Source organism: Dermacentor albipictus, chromosome 2, assembly GCF_038994185.2.
Source record: "Dermacentor albipictus isolate Rhodes 1998 colony chromosome 2, USDA_Dalb.pri_finalv2, whole genome shotgun sequence".
Taxonomy (NCBI): domain Eukaryota; kingdom Metazoa; phylum Arthropoda; class Arachnida; order Ixodida; family Ixodidae; genus Dermacentor; species Dermacentor albipictus.
Window position 1 is genome coordinate 92945918 of NC_091822.1, and position 19768 is coordinate 92965685.

The window sequence follows — 19768 nt, forward strand, 5'->3', positions numbered from 1 at the left end:
CACGCGACGGCAACTTGCTTAGGCAGGTGGATTTCATTTTGCTGCGGCAGGAGCTGCAAGTAACTCGCCCAATTGTTTCTTCCTATAGCTCGCTGGTTAATATAAGTCACAAAGTGTTACTACTTGAAAACATAAGAGAAATAACTACAATGAAATTGAAAGGGAAAGCAGCCAGGACAACACTGCATAGAATGTTCTTCCATACACGTTTTGTGGTTCCTGTGATGGATGATGTGGACTAGAGTGGGCGTTTTAGAATATGTGTTGGCCTAAAAAAATTGCCTCCACTCTTGGGAGATCTTGCCTCCGAAGGGTTCTGCTATCCTATTTGGGCATTTATATGCACGAAACCGCACTGCCTCTAGAGCTATATGTGAAGCTGTGCGGACGCGCGTGACTTACCCACGGCAAGAATAGGACGCTATCTTTGAAGCAGAGTTGGCTAAAATCTGTGGTGTGTGGCGCCTTCTAGGGCAGCTGTACAAAACTTCTGCTGTCCACTGAAGATGGCAGAACACACCATAGCTTCTCGAAAGCACTATACTTGCTCTAAGAATGACCGAAATTCGCCCACTAGTGCACAGCATGCAACAAAGGGCTTTATATTATTTAGGACAAGTTCCGAAGCGCCTTTGCGAAAACCCGTACTCTCCGGTCTGATTTTCTCGAGCATAGCGACGGAATGAAGACGACGCCCTGGCGCTGCTCTCCTTCACTGTAGAGAAGCTGTAGTTTTGGTTTTGAGCACTACTCAAAATACGGACTGACCGAATGAGAAGGGTCCAACAGTGCGCGCTTGTACTTCACCGGCTGATGTTGCTTCACGTGAGTAGGCTGTCGCTGCAGTGAGTAGTCTATCATTCGGCAACGGCGGCAAACCGTTACTTCGTTACGTCACGGACACGCCCACAAGTCTGCGCATGTATTTCACGTGGGCAGGATGTTCTTCGCACGCCACGATAAACAAGAAAGAGTTCTATGAACAGGGCGTTAGCTGAATTTCTTACTTTTCTATTCTAAATTACACTAAAAGAATAAATTCTGAAGTAAGAAATGTGCAAGTAAATAAGTGCGCGTTCTGTCCCACATGCTTTCTTGTAGTTGCGGGGTCGCTTAACCGCAATAATCCGTACAACGACAGCCTATTCCTGCACAATTCTTTCATATGCATTTTAGTACAAAACAGAATCAAGGGCAAGTGCATTTTCTCGGCGCTGTTTTTATTTGCTTGCATATACTGCAGTTCAATACAGGGCTACATCAGGAGTTGGAATATTATACATTATTATACATTATACAATAAAGCACATACGTAAACAAAAACAGGTGAATGGTTCTTGCGCAATTAAGTATAGCTTTTTCCAACATAAATTTAAGTTCAGGGTATAAATTACCGCCTCATTGTGGTTTCGGCGCATAACTTTCATTGCGTTGCTCCTAATACCGAAATGAACGTCAAGGTATGATATGCTTAACCGTCAACCTCTCTTCCACACGATGTTAGCAGGCCAGGCCAATGGAGATAAGTATCCCTTGTCTATGGTAGGAACATCATCCTACAGTAATTCTCCTGGAGTGCAATAGAGTGAAGTTCCCAGAAGAAATGTTCTGTAAAGTATTCCGAATGGTGAGACCATCACGGAGTACATTCAATAATACAGATTGTAATAATGACAAAGAAATATGGGGTACAAACATACAGTATCCATGGTAAGTCTGAATGCATCAACACTGCAATGGAACTAAAGCGTAAGCAAAGAAAGAACTAGCTGCTATTGAAATACATGCATTCAACCAATTAGGATGTATAGTGGTTAGGCAATAGAGGTTCTGTTCAAGAATTATACGTAGCGCATTGAGCGTGTTCTGTTTCAAACAATGATTTCACTAATGCACCTCAAGACAATAAATTACCGCGGACATTACGATCGCACACATATATATTAGGCTTCAATACGACAAAACAGAGGAGCAAGGAAAGTCTTTTGTGTGGCGCTACTTCGGTTGTTCTCACCAAAAACTCAAGCACCAATGTTATTGACAATGAAGGCACAAAGGAGGTCGAGCGTGAAACTACACAAGGCCCACGAACCGCGGTCACAACCAGAAGACGCACTTCTTGGGCGGATTCATGGGAGTCCCTGGCGCACACCCGAACGCGTCCGAGAACTCGACCATGTTCGACAGTGGCACAATGCAGCGCGAGCGGCCATAGGCATAGCGTTCTGAACGGATGTACCATTTCTCGCACCACTTGGCGCAGTGGGCGACGAAGAAGAGATGCTCGGCTGTCAGGTTGAGGCCCGGAAGCTTCAGATTCCGCTGGAGGGCGGGCAACGAAGTGTAGGCTGCGTGCGCGGTCACGGCACCCACGAAGTCAGCGAGGTTTTCCGAGTCGAGGGTGTCGTCAAGCACAGCCTGCCGGGCTTTCATTTTCTCCTGCAAAAGGTGTTGAAAGGCACTGATCAGAAAGCTGGCTCGAATACTTGTAGGTGGAGAGTTTTCCACATGGAGCTCGAAGTGTTTTATTCGTATCTGATTCCTTCAAGACGAACTCCTCACTTTCCTAGGTGACACGCCGGACGTTGCGCCGGTACTAAACTTCACGCTCGTTCTCTTGTTTGGAAAAGCCGTCAGCTCCAAGGTTTATTGCTTGCACATTTCTACAGCAGAACGCGCGGCATGCCTTCGCGTGCGAAGTGGTCCCGTTCCCGGCGCGGAGAACTGCAGGAGTAACTGCTGGCTACTGTTGACTGTCGCCTATAGCGTTTCTCTATGCTTCCAAACGTGCACAACCCCAGCATACTACTTGCCTATGCGCAATGCCTCGCTTACCGGGAGCGCCTGTCAATAGCCCGCAAAGTTTGTCAGCAAAGTGCGTGAAGCATGCACTCACGGCAGCTTTGTGAGATTCCCGCAAGCAGAGAGCCTTGTCTGTGTAATTCGCTAGGAACTCAGGTGTTGCCCAGTGACGCTGCGTCCCGGAAGCGTTGAACATAGTCCGTGCTACGTCGTAACCATGCATAATCTCGTGACCAATTATCTGAAATAGAGCAAAATGGCAAAACCAAATCAGCGCATAATAATAACGCGCAGTTCGATTTGAAAAGTAGAAATTGATTTGAAAATTGCTAAGTGCACGTGCGTTGAAACACAACAGAAGATCCAGTAAATAATAACGCGCAGTTCGATTTGAAAAGTAGAAACTGATTTGAAAATTGCTAAGTGCACGTGCGTTGTAACACAACAGAAGATCCAGTAACCTAATTGCGATATCCGAGAGACCACTCAATAAACCTAGGAAAAGCGAAACAATCGCATTTAAGTGATTGTGTAGCACTTCACGGAATTTCATTACCGGGCACATGTAAAAAAAAAATTTCGATTCTGACAGTTTAGTAACCACACTGGACTGAAGGGATTCTGAACTGACACATTTCATCTTTCAAGAAAGTTATCCACCCTGATAACTTTATCACCGGCTTAGATTTTTGCTTAATGTCTCCTCATCCGGCAGCTAACAGGTGCTTTATTGGCTTGTCTTTTTTTTTTCAATTTCTGTGTGCTGTACCAACGTAGTAAGGGGACTCACAAATCCGAGTGTACTTATTTATTTATCAATTCCGTTGCACAACTTTAGATGCAGGTTAGTGATGGCGTCCTTCCTCAAACACTTCGGCAGAACATCAAGCTAATTACAGCGGTGATGGTGTAAAATATTTCTCGTGAATACGGTTTTCACTATTGTATAAAAGATGCGCGACAGTCATTGCACGTGTTTGCGGTAATTGTGATTTACATAGTTCTTGAAATCCAGAAGTAACTTTTTGCTTCCTGGAATGAATTCAGCAACAACCAGGGGTGTTTGAATATAGATAGAGAATTCTTATAACTGCTGCACTAGACTGGCCTCACTGTGAAGTGCTTTGCAAATGAGCAATCATATAAACTGTTTCCTCCCACTTGAACAACCCATCGTCAAGGAGCCAGTAATTCTGAAAGCTATACTCTTTGCCAAAGGCAGCAGCGATAGGAAAGCAGTCCAACAGTTCATCGCAATTTAACTAAATCTAAACACGCCGTAGACATTTAGAATATCTTCCATTTACATTTCCACGAAAACTAAAAATTGGTCTGATCATATAAATCTTCAAAGTGCCGTTGTACATCTCAAGAAAAAAAGAAATGAAAATCTCCACTGGAGTTATCTAAGAATGTATAAGCATGCCAACAGCATCACTTGGTCGACCCTCAAATTTCAAGTTGGCCCACCACCAAGTTTAAAATTGGCCCACCGCGAAATTTAAATTGACCCACCACCCAAGTTTTCGTTGGCATAGCCCAATGTTTAGGCTGTCGCACTCGCACATTTCAAGTTGGCCCACCCCAAAATTTTGCACCACCCCGAATTTCATGTTAGACCAATCCTAAATTTAAGGTGGCCCACATCCAAATTTCATGTTGGCCCACCCCGAAATTTCATGATGGCGTGCCTAGAAATTTTAGGTTACCCACTTGAAAGTTCAAGCTGGTCTATTCCCCTTTTAGGTTTTTCTGTTGCAGCCTTCACTTTACCTTCCGCACAAATTTTAGTTGGACCTCCCCAAAGGTTCCAGTTGGCCTACCCACAACTTCTGGGTCACCAACAAATTTATCTTTTTACTTTCACTTTCACTGTATTTTTCCAACAGAAAGGTGAGATTCGTAAGGGCAAGAAAAGTCACAGACAAGTCGAGGGGATCTGGGGACCGTACAGACAGAAGTCAATCTGATACCTTCACAAACTGAAAATTAGATTGATGTCCCTGGGTATTTTGAAATAGTCAAAACTAATATAAAATGCAAGATAAAAGTAAGTACAGTTATAGCAGCCACGAACATCTTCCCATGTGCATTCAAAACCTAGCATTGTCAAAAGTAAGGATGCACTTGTGTTATGAGGTTCTTCACTGATTCATAAAAAAATCTTATTTGCGACTTAAATTTACAACGTTCGATGCTGACGTTTATTTGAGAAGTCACAGGCATTATTAGTGCAGGTATTTGACAGGCGAGGACACCAACCCAAGCTGGCCCAACCCCAATTTTAAGTTGGCTCAGCCCCAAATTTAATTTCGCCCATCCCAAAATTTGAAGTTGCGCCCACAATTTAAGTTGATCCACGTGCATATTTCAGGTTATCCAACCCTCCAATTTGAAGTTGGTCCAAAGCTAAATTTCAGTTTGTCCACCCCCAAATTTCAAGCAAGCCCACCTCAAGCATTAAGTTGGGCCTCTTGTAAATTTAATTTGGTGCTCTTTCAAATTTCAAGTTGGCCCACCCCCAACTTAAGTCGTGCCGCCTATAAATATCAGTTGGCTCCGCTATAAATTTAAAGTTGACGTACCTTCGAATTTCAAATCGACAAACCCCCAAATTTCAATTCGCCCAGCCCTACTAGAAGCTCTGCCATGCATTTTCTATGGAGCGCTCGGTATTCGTATGCGCAATCTCTTTTAATTCATTATTTGTTTGTTTAAAACATTGCTTATCTTTTATAAGGCTACGCATCATCTAGGTTTGCACTATTGTAACGAATAAATACTTTATATTCGGAAATTAAGCATTTCTGTGCAGATACAGGGCAATACAGTTTTCGCATGACGTGACTGGGGTACTCGTCAAATAATGCTGAGCCAATAAAAAATATTTTGAACAATGTTTTGTCCCTCTTCAGCTGTCGTAAAGAGTCGTCTCCTACAGCTCAGAAAACCATTTGGATTTACTTGACAAAAGCACTATCAGCTTATGAGGCACGCTTGTTATCTGTCTGGCTCGGGGTGCTGTGGATTAATTTTAGCCACAAGGAGCGTTAATGAATTTGTCCCCCATGATAACGCAACTCGCACAGCCCAGCGGTGTAACATCATGGCCACTGAGCTGCTCTTCGCCGTGCTGTGATGACATGCAATTTGTTCTTAAAGATGAATTTTCACAATCTGCACACGTGTAAGACTCCAGGTTTGATAAGTTAGTGTGCTCGTACAGAGCGATCTGGGGAAAGGTAGTGTAAAAATCATGAGACATTGCACTCCGCTAAGGCGGAATACCAGCGAAACTGTTTAGAACACGACACTGACGTGAACGCAGGATTTCCAACCGAGATACGAGTTCATTTACCGTGATTTTTATTTACATTCGCGTGTATGCCGGGACCGCCGGCGAGAGGAGCCGGGGAAACTAGGCACACGTCATGTTTCGCAGAGCGCGCAACCACGGCATAGCCGGAGGAAGAGAAAGCCGTTAGCCAAGCGCTTCGAATGTCGAAAAAGAGAGGGCGTTGCGAACGTAGACATGGCCGACACTGCTCGAAGTGCAGTATTTGTTATTATCAGCTTCATATGCGATATGCGTTTCATTTGGACCAAAAATAGAAACATATTTTTGCAAGTTGGTGCAGTCTTTCAAGCATACTTCCAATCAGATGCGTGTCGACCCGGTATAGCATTGTCTCCGGGATCGGCCCATGGGTTTTTCACACGCAGAAGGCACATGCAAGGAACCCTATTCATAAAGAAGTTAACCGTAGAAAAATGCACGGATGATTACGATACTCCGTGATGCGAAATTTGAGCGCAGCTGTATACGTGTTCTGGTCCCGATTTAGTGGCTGGCGCGGACAATCCGTCTCGTGCGGCACGTTGCAAATAGACCGAAGTGAGGCGTGACTGCCTCACGAATCGGGAGGTCGCGAGAGAAAGCGCGCGGGTTACGCGTGGGCATGATTCACAGCCGACGCCTCAGACACTCTTCCGCTCATGCAGCGCATTGTTTCAATAAAGAGTCATTGCGCAGAGGTTTTATGGGCCAGCGGGCTCAGCGGGCGAGCGGAAACAGCAGTCGAGCGCCGCATGAAAGCTGGAGATTTACCTCAGCGATCCTTCGATCGGCCGAGCAAAGTGCTTAGCTGCACAACTTGTCGAACAAGGTTGGAGTTATTGTGAAAATACCAGTACGTTAGCTCAAGGTTCTCGATCGCGGTCATGCCCATGAAATTGTGGCCAAAGGCCTAGTTGCTGAAACCTCTAGCATGATACACAAGTCCTCTGCAGTGGTAAAACACATCCGAGGCTTTATCGCCTGCAGGCAAGACAACGCCGCGTGTAATACGACGCTGACGACATGCCACTGTTCATGCGGGTGGTCGCTTATTTGTTTGCGCTAGGGTGAGGATACCAGCGAATGAGCTACCCGCTCCGTAAACACGCTGACCAGCCCAGCCTACCTCACATGCGCAGTCGCGTCTTCGCTCGTCCGCTGGGCCTGCTCGCCCGTGAAGCCGCTCAGATATGACTCTCCAGTACGTCGGACGCGCGCTACTCTTTCTCCATCTCGTAGTCATCCTCATCGCAGAGCCCGTGTTGCCCGCCACTACGCTTTTCTTCTCATGCTTTCACCGTACCCTCCCTCCTCTTCAACTTTTTTGCTCGCCCTCTCTTCCCTATCGGGGTCTTTCATCACCCACTGTGATCAGCGTTAATATCCATCCTTCCTGTGCTCATTCGCTCGGTTACGAGGGACGCCGAGTGACGCCGAGGTACGTCGGCTTTCAACGCAGGAATCCGCGCCGAAGAGCTGCGATCTAAAGGTCGCTTTATTTGGCAGCATTGACTATCGCCTTGCTCCGACTCTATAGTACGTTTATATAATTACATATCCCAACAGTCCTATAGGGTATTAGGTAAACAGTCATGGAAGAAAAGGAGAGAGATCCTATGCACTGTGGGAATCCATGTTAGCTGAAGCACTGTGCAAGGCGCCTAACAAGTAAACGAAACGACCTTAACAGCACCAAGAGATAGGTGGCTCTTTTTTGACTCACACAACCCACATCCCATGACACTCGTGTCATGAACTATAATTTATTTTCCTTATGCACTCTCATTACACTATGCCAGTTGTGGTACACACCAGCTTAACGACACCTTCGTGAGAGCGCCAAGACGTAGGCGGCTGTTTTATGACCTACATGGCGCGCGTGTCATGATATTCCAGTTATGACCGACCATTTATGTCCGTCTTACACTCTTGTCATACTATGCCAATTTGGTAGATACCAAGGAAACGAAACGATCCTCAGAGCACCAAGGCGTAGTTGGTTAGATATATAGATAGATAGATAGATAGATAGATAGATAGATAGATAGATAGATAGATAGATAGATAGATAGATAGATAGATAGATAGATAGATAGATAGATAGATAGATAGATAGATAGATAGATGGATGGATGGATGGATGGATGGATGGATGGATGGATGGATGGATGGATGGATGGATGGATGGATGGATGGATAGATAGATAGATAGATAGATAGATAGATAGATAGATAGATAGATAGATAGATAGATAGATAGATAGATAGATAGATAGATAGATAGATAGATAGATAGATAGATAGATAGATAGATAGATGAACAGCCTGAAGTTCGCAAATTATGGTTCGCATTAAAATTCCACATGGTTGGTTATCCAAATCCTAATTTACGTTGTAGTCCTAATTATGGTCAATGACCTGAAATACCAGGTAATTTCCTTGCACCTTGCAATTCATGGGCACTTTACGTCTTGGGCAAAAACTTTAAACTTTCTTTCTTCAATATGCTTCTTGTTGCATAATACAGGTTGCTGTACACTTTACTAATACGCAGTGGTAAACATATATTTCTTTGAGTAGGTAAGGATGATTACTAAGCTCCATTCACGTCCGCTAAGTTGTGAAAAAGATCACCGAGCACTAAAATACCCCCTAATGCAGAACTTGAGCCTAGCTTTATGCATGTTTTCATTTCGCAGTATATTGGTTGGCGCGGAGAATATGTCTCGTGTAGCACGTTGCAAACGGAGCGAAGTGCTGCGCGTCTGCCTCGCTAATCGGGAAATCGCGAGAGGCAGCGCGTGGGTGACGCAAGGGCGCGGTTCACAGTCGTCGCCGCAGACAGACCTTCGCTCATGCAGCGGTTCCATATGTCTGACGCGCTCTACTGTGGCGCCATCTCGTGTCCATCGTCGCCACAATGGCCACCTTGCACGGCACTTGCGCCCTTTTTCTCACGCTTTCGCCATACTCTGCTCCTCCTATTCGGCCTCGTGGTTTCGCTGCGCCTTTCTCCTCCGCTCAAGTACTCGCGCTGTCTTCGCTATCGCCGTCTTTCGTCTCCCGCTGGCCTGCATCTTCGCTGTTTTATTCATGTTAAGCAGCGCCAAAAACACACAAGAGCACCGGGCAGCTCTGTGCTGCGATTGTTCGCGGCGCTCGTTCGTTCGGTTACGAGGGACGCCGGGACACTCTGATGCTTAACGCTGGAATGGGCACCTTATGGCTGGGCACCAACATTTGTAATAAATTAATGCAGTGACAAGCCACTGTCTTCGATATAAAGTGGCATCGGGGACATACTGTCGAAGAAGTCAATGCACCAGAAAGCAGACAACACGAAAAGTGATATTTACTTACGCCCAGCAACCTATTATGAATTCCTCATACTCTCTAAGCCTCTAAACGGCGCGTTTGGTATTTGAGGTTGCTAAGTATTATTTACAACACACGTCTTTACGCTATTAATCACGGATCCTTACTAAGCCTCGTTTTGGACCCTGTTGCCAACGTCTTTGTCCCGGTGCATGCCACCCCTGCAAGCTGGAGCGTAAACATTATTAAATAAATGTGCAAACTGGCCGCTGGTACCAATACACGTCATCAGGGATTCCAACATCCTAATGATCAACCATTTAAAATATGCCCGCATTTATGGCAGAGCAAACCATCCAATGCCAGCAGTAGTTTCACTTCAAAGATTTGTTCTTTTCCAAAAGTGTACAAAAGTATCACGCCGTAAACAAATGTGCTTGCTTATTTTTTCATAGACAAATAGTAGTCCCCCATAAAGAAATATACTGGCCGCTTATTTCCAAGAAAAATAATGTTTGATCAGAGTGAATACTAAAGTAATATCATTTTAGGATATAGTAAACGTAGCGCGATTCCAATCATTATTCGGACGAAAATATAGCGAATCATAACCACCAAAACCGTGGTGCTCCAACTACTGCAATATTTCGGTTGCTACTTTCGCAATATAGCCTGAAGCGGCACAATGCGTTGGTGGGCTAGTTGGTGCGAATCCATGAATACTTTCTTTAGGGCAAAACAAAGTATTCATAGAGCCTACAGCGGAGGCTTGCGTCTTTATTGCAATGCAGAGGAATACTTCTTAAATTCCCCTCGGGACATTTTCTACGACACTGAAGAATGACAACGTTCACTATTTGTTTATGTAACCGCATCTACAATTGCCGCGGCAGCTGTAGGCCGTGTGCTCCCATGTAGGTGGCACAAGGGAATGCACTCTCCACTGCTTTCATAGTGCTCGCTCTTTTTGGTGTCAACCAGTCGCTCCTGGGCTTGTGAAATTAACCATCTAAATAAAGAAAACGCATAAAGACGTTTTTCCCATGCCGCAAGTTTTCAGTAGCATTGCAAAAGCACAGGAATAGTGGCAAGAGCACAGCAATATTCACCAAACGTAGTAGCAAAAAACAGAGCATGTACAGTGCCTACAACGTAAGCGAAATTCCATGACACATTTGGAAACAAAATGCACGGACCTTCTTAGTAACGCTGCAGTATCACCTGTGGAGCCTCTTAAAAGAACTCATCAACGGCGACAGAAGCAAATGCCTGTGAATACTTTTTGGACACCCGGAACTTTGTTTACAACGTCTGTGCTAGCAGGACAGCATACATAAAGAATTACGCGCACTAATGCAATTTTAAGTTTCAGAAACCATTTTAATATATGAAATAGTATCTAAAATTACATGTACTTACCGCGCCAATGCCGCCATAGTTGATAGCAGCAGGAGCTCCGGTATAAAAGAAGGGCAGCTGAAGAATTGCGGTTGGAATAGCCACAGTATTGAAATAATCAAAATAGTAGGCGTTCACTGCAGTTTCGTCGAAGATCCAGGTCTTCTGGTCAGCCCAAATCTGATGACATGAAACCGATAGTGCCTTCCTCCATGCTTCGAAAAATTTGTCCGTAGTCACGTCCGGCACTGAATCTAACATGTGATGAAGACGGTGAAGGCTGAATTGGTCACATGCTCCCTGTTAACGAACTTATACGCAAATCGTGGGCGCCCATTAAAAACTTTGTCAGCTTTGGTTGTCGCTGTATTGAACGTAGCAGTGACGTGACATGTTATCATGACGGGCGAGTAGAAGCTCCACTACACCTAGAATTGGCTCAGTGGCAAAGCGCTTAAGAAGTAACGGAACAAACCACCCGAGGTCATTATTTGGCCCCGTGGTATCACCTCAGAGTAAATCGCAAACTTCCCAACAGCGAATCGAAATACAACAAGCACGCGTTTATGTACAGACAGACAGACAGACAAAGAAGTTTAATAGCAAGGTCCTGAGACGCTTTGCCCTAGGGCAGAGCTGCGGGCCGCTCCCACGTGGGGACTGGTCTGCCGAGCCTAACCGCCGCATCGTGGGCTCTCTGGGCAGCCCAAGTTTGATGTGCATATTCTGAGCTCTGGATGGCAGAGCTCCATTCTTGTTCTGTGATGCGATTGGGTCCCTGTGACGAGGGGCATCGCCAGAGCATGTGTGCGAGATTGCTAACAGCCCCACAGTCGGGGCAAGTAGAGCTGAAAGCCTCTGGAGTGATCATGTGGAAAAGGGCCAGGTTCGGATAGCACTGCGTCTGAAGCATGCGTAAAGTGGACGCCAGAGGTCTAGCCAGTTTGCAGTGAGGGGGAGGATAAGTCCTCCTACCCAGGTGATAGTGCGTAGTAATTTCGCTGAAAGTAGTGAGAGTGTCCCGAAACTCGAGAACCCCAGAGTCTGAGCTCAATCTTGCTCCCGCGCGGTAGGTTAGTGCGCGCGCTTGGGAGTGGGCAATGTGATTAAGATTGGGAAACGAGTCAAGCTGGGGGTCGAGGTGAGCCGGAAACCACGTGATGGTGTGCGGAGAGATTATCTTGTGAGCCTCCTCAGCGATGGATCCTGAAGCGAAAGCCCTGACCGCCGTTCTCGAATAAGTGAAGATTTGTGATCTGCTGTTGCCTAGGAGTGCTATAGCAACTGCGACCTGCTCCGCTCTGGTTGGTGTTGAGCACTTCAGGGAAGCCGCATTCACTATCTGTCCGTTCTGATCAACGAGGGCAATGGCGAAGTTAAACGACTGTCCATATTGGGCTGCGTCGACAAAACATGCCGAGTAAGGATCGTCTTCGGTACGCTTGAGGAGGGCGAGTGCTCTTGCCCTGCGTCTGCCTACGTTGTGTGGAGGATGAACATTACGGGGAAACGGTGCAACTCGTATGTTGTTCCTTTGATTTTCTGATATTTCATATTTCCGCTCTTCCATGAGGATAGGGTTGATCCCAAGAACTGCCAGGATCTTCTTTCCAGCCGGGGTACAGGATAGACGGGCCAGTTGGGCTGACTGCTGGGCCTCGATTATCTCGTCCAATGTGTTGTGCACTCCTAGTTGCATAAGGAGGTCCGTGCTCGCCCGTAACGGAATGCCTAGTACTTTTTTTATACTTTTTCTGATGAGAGTGTTTAATCGTTTCTTCTCGGTGTTATACCAGTTGTGCATGGCTGCCACATAAACTATATGACTCATGAGGAAGGCGTGGAACAACCGAAGGAGGTTGTCTTCCTTTAAGCCTCCACGCCTATTCGAGACTCTGTTGATGAGTCTCATCATGTTCTCAGTCTTGGCTGTGAGCTTGTTGAGCGTAGTATTATTACTGCCATTGGATTCGATGAACATGCCAAGGACCCGAATGGTGTCCACTCTGGGGATGGTACAGCCGCTTTTAGTGTGGACTTTTATGTTTATTTCAGACAACGGTTTCCATACTCTAGGTTTAGGACCTCTCCTGACTGGCCTGTAGAGAAGGAGCTCAGACTTGCTCGGGGAGCATCTAAGCCCCGTATTTTCTAGGTACATCTCTGTTTGATCTACAGCCTACAGCCCACTGACGAACGTGAAGTGCTAGATATTATTCTGACACTAAAAAATGGCTGTGCTCCAGGAGCAGATGAAATTAAACCGAAACCTCTAAAGGCTGTAGGTGAAATAATCAGTTGTCCGCTCTCTCACATTTGCAACATTATTTTATCTACAGGCGTTTTTCCGCAGAAAATGAAACTGGCCAAAGTGACTGTTGTGCACAAGGGCGGCCCAGCGAACGAACTAACAAATTATAGGCCTATATCAGTACTACCAGTATTTGCAAAGGTAGCCGAACAGGTTATAAACAAAAGATTCGTCCGTTTTCTCACCGCGCAAAATATTATAGCCGATGAGCAATTTGGCTTTAGGAAAGATAGATCAGCCGAAACCGCACTCCTCGGGATAAAGGAAAAAATTCTAAACAACATTGAAGAAAAGGCACACACCCTGGGAATTTTCCTCGACTTCAGAAAGGCATTCGACTGTGTTCAGCACGATGTTCTAATAAGAAAGCTTCCACTTTACGGATTCCGTGGCGTGTCGTTGACCTTAATTGAGAGCTATTTAACGTCAAGAGAGCAATTTACTGTCATAAATGCTGCAGCCTCACACGTAAAAACAATAAAATATGGTGTGCCTCAGGGATCTATTCTCGGACCTGTACTCTTTATTTTATACCTGAATGATATTGTGAATATCCCAGGCAGCGAAAACCTAGTGTTGTACGCTGATGACACTAATGTCTTTTTCTCAGGTATTGACCCCTACGCGCTCGAAAGAAAGGCTAACTATTGGTTGACCGGCTTGAGTACATGGTTAAAACTAAACAAGATGCAATTAAATGCTAGTAAGACCAAATACATTCTCTTCAGAGCAAAAGGTGTAAAAGCTCCTGACAACCTAAACTTAAACTTTGAAAACACTCAGCTGAAACAGTGCTCGCAAATTCGTTTTCTAGGTGTTCTATTTCAAGAAAATCTCTCTTGGAATTCGCATGTTGATCAGCTTCGAAGTGATCTTTGTCGGGCGGTTGGCATTTTAAACAAATTGAGATATCTCCCGGCGTCCATAAAGCGGCAAATATACTATTCATTAATACATTCCCGTTTAAGCTACTGTTCCCTTGTATGGTTAACGACGACACAAACAAATCGAGATTCCCTCTTTGCAATTCAAAAGCGGGCGTTACGAGCTATTGGGAAAATACAGTTATTGCGCAGCTGCTGGCCCTTGTTTAGGTCTTATGGAATACTAGAAATAAGTAAACTGCACACATACAAATTATGTCTGGAAATATTACGCCAGTACAAACTAGACAAAATAACCTTCGAAACCACCTATCACACTAAACTTAGCACATACGAACTTAGGAAACAATGTATGGAAACACCTCGTGTACGCACTAATTACGGTTTTCAGAGGTTAGGATGGCAAATTCCTGACTTAATTAATCAATACCCTATTATTCTGGATACTGTACGCAGCACTCCCTCTATATGTAAATACAAAATGTTAATTAAAGCAATGCTCATAAATGAACCTTAAAGGTGAAAACTGAACGTATACCTATCACTAGTGTGTTTTGTAAATACTGCTATGGTCGAATTGTGCTTTGAAGTATGCTGTTTTGTTTTTCCGCCGAAAGCCTGTGTTTTTGTAAGGATGTCTTATGCATTGTGTAAAAAATATTGAATGTGTGTTCTATTATGTAATGCTCTTTCTTGATTTTTGTAGCCTGTGGTGCCGCCTGTCATCCGGGTGGCGTGGCCTCGTCAGGCAAAGTATGCCTTTTGCCACGTCACCCTGGACAACCTTTTCGTTGTCTTAAATAAATTCTGAATGAATGAATGAAAGCCTCCTGTAAGCCTAATTCAACAGCGCCCTCGGTTCCTCCGGTGCACCAGATTGTGATGTCATCAGCGTAGAGCGTATGATTGATCCCTTCTATGTTGGAGAGTCTTTGCGATAATTTCGTCATGGCGATGTTAAAAAGCAGTGGTGAGACTACCGCTCCTTGTGGCGTGCCTCTGGGGCCCAAACTGAAATTGTCGGATTTGAGGTCACCGATTTTGAGCGTGGCCTTGCGATCCCGTAGGAACGAGCTTATCTATCTGTGGAAGGCGTCTCCCAAATTGAGCTCTGAGATGGAGTTCAGAATGTGAGCATGGGATACATTATCAAAGGCTTTCTCTAGGTCTAAGCCTAGGATGCCTCTTATATCTCTTGTGGTGTTGTCAATGATTTGACATTTGATGAGTTTCATGACGTCTTGCGTTGACAGGGCCGGACGAAAGCCGATCATGTTGTACGGAAACAATCCTTGTTTCTCGATGTGCTTAGAAATTCGATTGTGTATGACATGTTCCGCTACTTTCCCCACGCAGGACGTGAGGGAAATGGGTCTGAGGTTTCAGAGACTCGGGGGTTTTCCAGGCTTTGGAATGAGGATGACCGAGGCCATTTTCCAGGACTCCGGGACAACCCCTCGTTCCCATATTCCATTAATCTCCTCTGTCAACCATTCTATAGAGCAGTCGTCCAGGTTTCGGAGGGCGCGGTTGGGGATGCCATCAGGACCAGGGGCAGACCTGCCATTTAGATGCTGGAGAGCTTCCCTTACCTCGCATGCCTTGAAGGGGTTATCTAGCTCGGGGCAAGATGAGCCTTTGTAGGGGGGATAGTCTTCGTCACTCGAGTTGCCCAGTTGCAGATACTTGCGAGCTAATCTGTCGAGTACGGTCTGCAATGTCTCGGATTGTGATGCCTGGTGTAGAACCTTCGCTATCACTTGTCTTTGGTTTGACTTGGTATTGGTATCATCCAGCAGATGCTTGAGTAGGTTCCATTTAGCTCCAACTCTCATCTGGCCATCCACAGAATTGCAGACCTCATCCCATTGTTGTCTGCTCAAGGTTTGGCAGTGATCTTCTATAGTTCTGTTAAGCTCCGCGATCTTTTTTCGGAGCCTTCGGTTGAGTTTCTGCCCTTTCCATCGTTTCAAAAGTGACGTCTTAGCTTCTAGAAGATGAGCGAGGCGGCTGTCCATCCTGTCCACCTCCAGTTCAGTCTGGATTTTCTTTGTCGCCGCGCTGATGTCCTCCTTTAACTGTTCAGCCCATTGCTCGATGCTAAGTGCTGAGTCACGCGTTTGTGCTCGCTCTTGCCGAATCTTGCGTAAGTAATCCCAATCTGTAATAATGAACTCTTTGAGGTCCCCACTTTTCACGTTGACGAGGGTGGCCAGGATGTTGTGATCACTGCCAAGGTCAACTTGGAGGTTGGACCAAGATGCCGATTCCACATTCCGTATGAAAAAGAGATCGGGTGTGGTATCCCTAGAGCAGGAGTTGCCGATCCTGGTCGGAAAAGCCGGATCTGTTATAAGCGTGAGGTGATTATTGACTGTAGTTTGCCATAGGTCAACGCCCTTGCGGTTAGCTTGTTGGTACCCCAATGCTTGATGCGGAGCGTTGAAGTCTCCGGCCATCAGGAGTGGATATGTCTTGGCCTTGCTTGTAGCCCTGTTAATAATTGCCGCTAAAATTTGCCTGAGGTCTTTGGGTGTACTGTATATGTTAAGTATATAGATACTTGTCTTGAATGGTCCGCTGGGGATTATTTCAACAAGCGAGTGTTCAACCTTATTGGATTGCAGATTCAGATCGTGGGCTATGAACGCACATTTGTTCGAGACTAATGTGCTTATTCCCCTCTTCCCATCAGCATATTGGGTATGCGATTTATAGCCTGGAAGGGTGACCTTATCCGTGAGCGTTTCTTGTAATAAGATTACATGTGGCTTTTCCGAGTGGGTCCGAATGAACTGTTGGAGGACGTTCCTTTTACGATGGAATCCCCTACAGTTCCACTGCCAGATGTTAATTACTTTGTGATGTGCCGCCGTGGTGGGACGTAGTAGATAGCTTGTATTATAAAATGCTGCGGAGCGCAGCCGCTGCCGACCTTTCAGTGTCGGTGTCATTCACTTTTTCCAACGGTGTAACTGAAGCCATTGTAGAAACGTGGCGTGCCAGATTATCGCATCTGATTCCTAGTGCTATGACCGCCTCCGCAAGTTTGTCAATAAGAATTTGGACTTTTTCGAGGGATTCATCAATTTTATCTATCGTTTTTTCCAATTTTCGAACGCTGGCGCTCTTGTCTGAGGCATGAACTGCCAGCGCCCTCTTTTTGTGTAAACCATTGGCAGTCGGTTCCGCTACGGGGATCTCCATGGGCGTTTCTACTGCAGAGGCCTGACTGGGTTGAACTGACTCTCGCTTGCTGGCTTGCTTGCTGGCAGTCGGTTCCGCTACGGGGATCTCCATGGGCGTTTCTACTGCAGGGGCCTGACTGGGTTGAACTGACTCTCGCTTGCTGGCTTTCTTTAGTTCTGCAATTTCTGCTTTGAGCTGCTCCATTGCGTATTTTAACGAAGCGTTTTCTCTTTCTAATTGTGCAATCCTGTCGTGCTCTGGCGATTGACCCCCCGTTACCTTTTTCGGTGATTCCTTGACCCGGTCAGCGCATGTGGTACCACGGTGAGCAGGCTCCTGAATCTGAACTGCAGGCCCCCTGGAACGAGAGTGGCCTCTGGAGCGGGAGCGGGTCCCGGGGGCCTTGCGGCCTCTGGAAGACGAGCGTTCCGTCGAGCGACCCCTAGAAGGGACACGGTCCTGGTAGCCGCTATCCTCGCCGCCAGGGTCTCGGGATCGGCTCCTGGATCTGTGCGAGCTGCTGAGGGCCGGCTTGAGAGGCATTGGCGACCCAGTTGGTTGTTTGGATTGGTCGCGGTTGCGCCGTTCTCTTCTCCGTTGTCTAACTACAAACGGAATTTGGAACCTTTGCTTGCAGGTTCTGTCAGCCGTGAGATGAGGGCCTCCGCAAAGGGTGCACTTCGATGTACATTCGTGCTTATCGTCCGGGTTGCTCGCACCACAGCCGCGGCAGATGGCATTTTCAGGGGCTGGGCAAACGTCAGCTCTATGGCCAAGCTTTCCACATGCATAGCAAACGTCAGTTTGTCTGCGATAGAGTGAGCATTTGATTAAACTTGGACCGCATTTTACGTAGTCCGGGACTTTGAGTCCATCAAACAGGATGACTACAGTGCTTGTGTTCTTGATTCGTCTCACCTCGAGGGCGCTTGGGTTCTTGGGTTGAATGATAAGGCGTTTGAGCTCCTCTCGATCGATGGTGGGATCAATGTCACGAATAACTCCCTTGCATGAGTTTTCGGGGGCTGCGATATATGTACTAACTTCGTAGCTTGCTTGTCCAATGAGTATAGCTTTCACATCGGCGTAGGCCATGGCGTTGCGTTTTGATGGCGTGCTTGCCACCAATATGTTTTGCACCACGTTCGGACAGATAATATCCTCCGCCGTATCCGCCTCCGTAAGTCTAGCAGCGGTAGTGAGGGCTTGGGCAACTCTGAAGTGGCCCATCTTCTTGATGTCCAGTCCTCCACGGGGACGGATTATGATTCGAACATGCTCTTTCGGTAGGCTAGGCAATCTCGAAGCAGTCGTTAGCCGTGTCTTGACACTCGCCGTAGCCTGGCTTTTATTCCCGCCACGTCGCATGTCGGTGACTCGGCCGCCCAGCCCGAGCGGGTCCTGGATGATGGGTTTTCGCTTGTGTAATGCCGTGGTCCACCCAGCGCTTTCAATGAATTCGTCGGGAGAGATATCCTCACCATCAAAGGTGATTTGCATAGCTGTAGACATCGTGGCTTGAGCGTGCACGGAACCGCGCTGAGCTCGCCCACCGAGCCTCTGCCGGGCAGAGGTCGCACAGAAAGGTCCTCGAGCGATTGGGAAAATATCCACCCACCGTTGAAAACTTGGTATCGGCGGAATCCTTGCAACTTTAGCCGTTGATTGGTGCCGACATCTTCACGATTGAAGCAAGTTCTCGACCTTAATCATGTAGAGAAGCAGGAGAAGCAGATATTGACGCACGCTCTCGTTTCTTCTTCTTCTTCCCGTTTATGTACAACTACGTGATTATGCACAACTGAAAATTTCGCGTGCCTTGTATCACGCTCTAAGGGCTACACAACACGTCCAAGTCCTGCGAACTACCCCCGGCGGCGTTTAGGTCTAAATATATATATCGCCTTTTTGTCTTCTTCTCTTATTCTCATCTGAAGGTTGTTGCTTGCCGCCGCGCAGGTGCCATAGGAACGCGGATGTTCCGCCTCACTTTTCGAAAATTTCACTTTGTTTAGCTGTGCTGTTCCTGCGAATGTCCAAGTGATCCTCTTAGTAAGACTTCCGTTACCAGCCAGCCCTGATGGCAGGATGCTTCCTTCCTAAAGTACGGTATTTGCCGTGTACTGAGTGAACCGGCCTAACTGCAGTTGTACTAAAGCTTTCCGATTAAGCCCACAAGGGACGCCTTCGCATGTACTATCGGAACGAATTCAAACGCCAACTTGTTTAAAACGGCCAGTGATGTGCTTCACGGTTCGAATGAATTTCTAAGAGTGTCCATGTTCTGACTCAACAAAGTAAGCCTAAGATTGCTCTAGGCATTAAAACCAACTATAGAGTGCTTACGCGTTGAAATTTTGTGCAGTTATGAGAAATATCCTGATTAGTTACATTTTATTCATATGCCAAATTAGGATGATGTGAACATCAAGCTTGTATCATTTTTACTACCAGATGAAGGAGTTAGTGACAATGACACAATAACTTTGAAAATTCCATTAGTCTCAAACCTTAATGATAGTATGATATCGT

At 46.2% G+C, this 19768-nt stretch overlaps 1 protein-coding gene across 1 annotated transcript in view; it reads right to left on the reverse strand.

The window, feature by feature from the left end:
- Positions 1–1199: 1199 nt before the first annotated feature.
- Positions 1200–19768, reverse strand: part of LOC135902755 (neprilysin-1-like) — a 94551-nt gene continuing 75982 nt past the window's right edge. The window contains exons 10-12 of the mRNA XM_065432976.1: positions 10874–11106; positions 2897–3043; positions 1200–2439 (exon numbers count right to left, since the gene is read on the reverse strand). Of these exons, the coding sequence (XP_065289048.1) occupies positions 2098–2439; positions 2897–3043; positions 10874–11106 (722 nt within the window). The 3' untranslated portion in view covers positions 1200–2097. The remainder of the gene's footprint in view (positions 2440–2896; positions 3044–10873; positions 11107–19768) is intronic.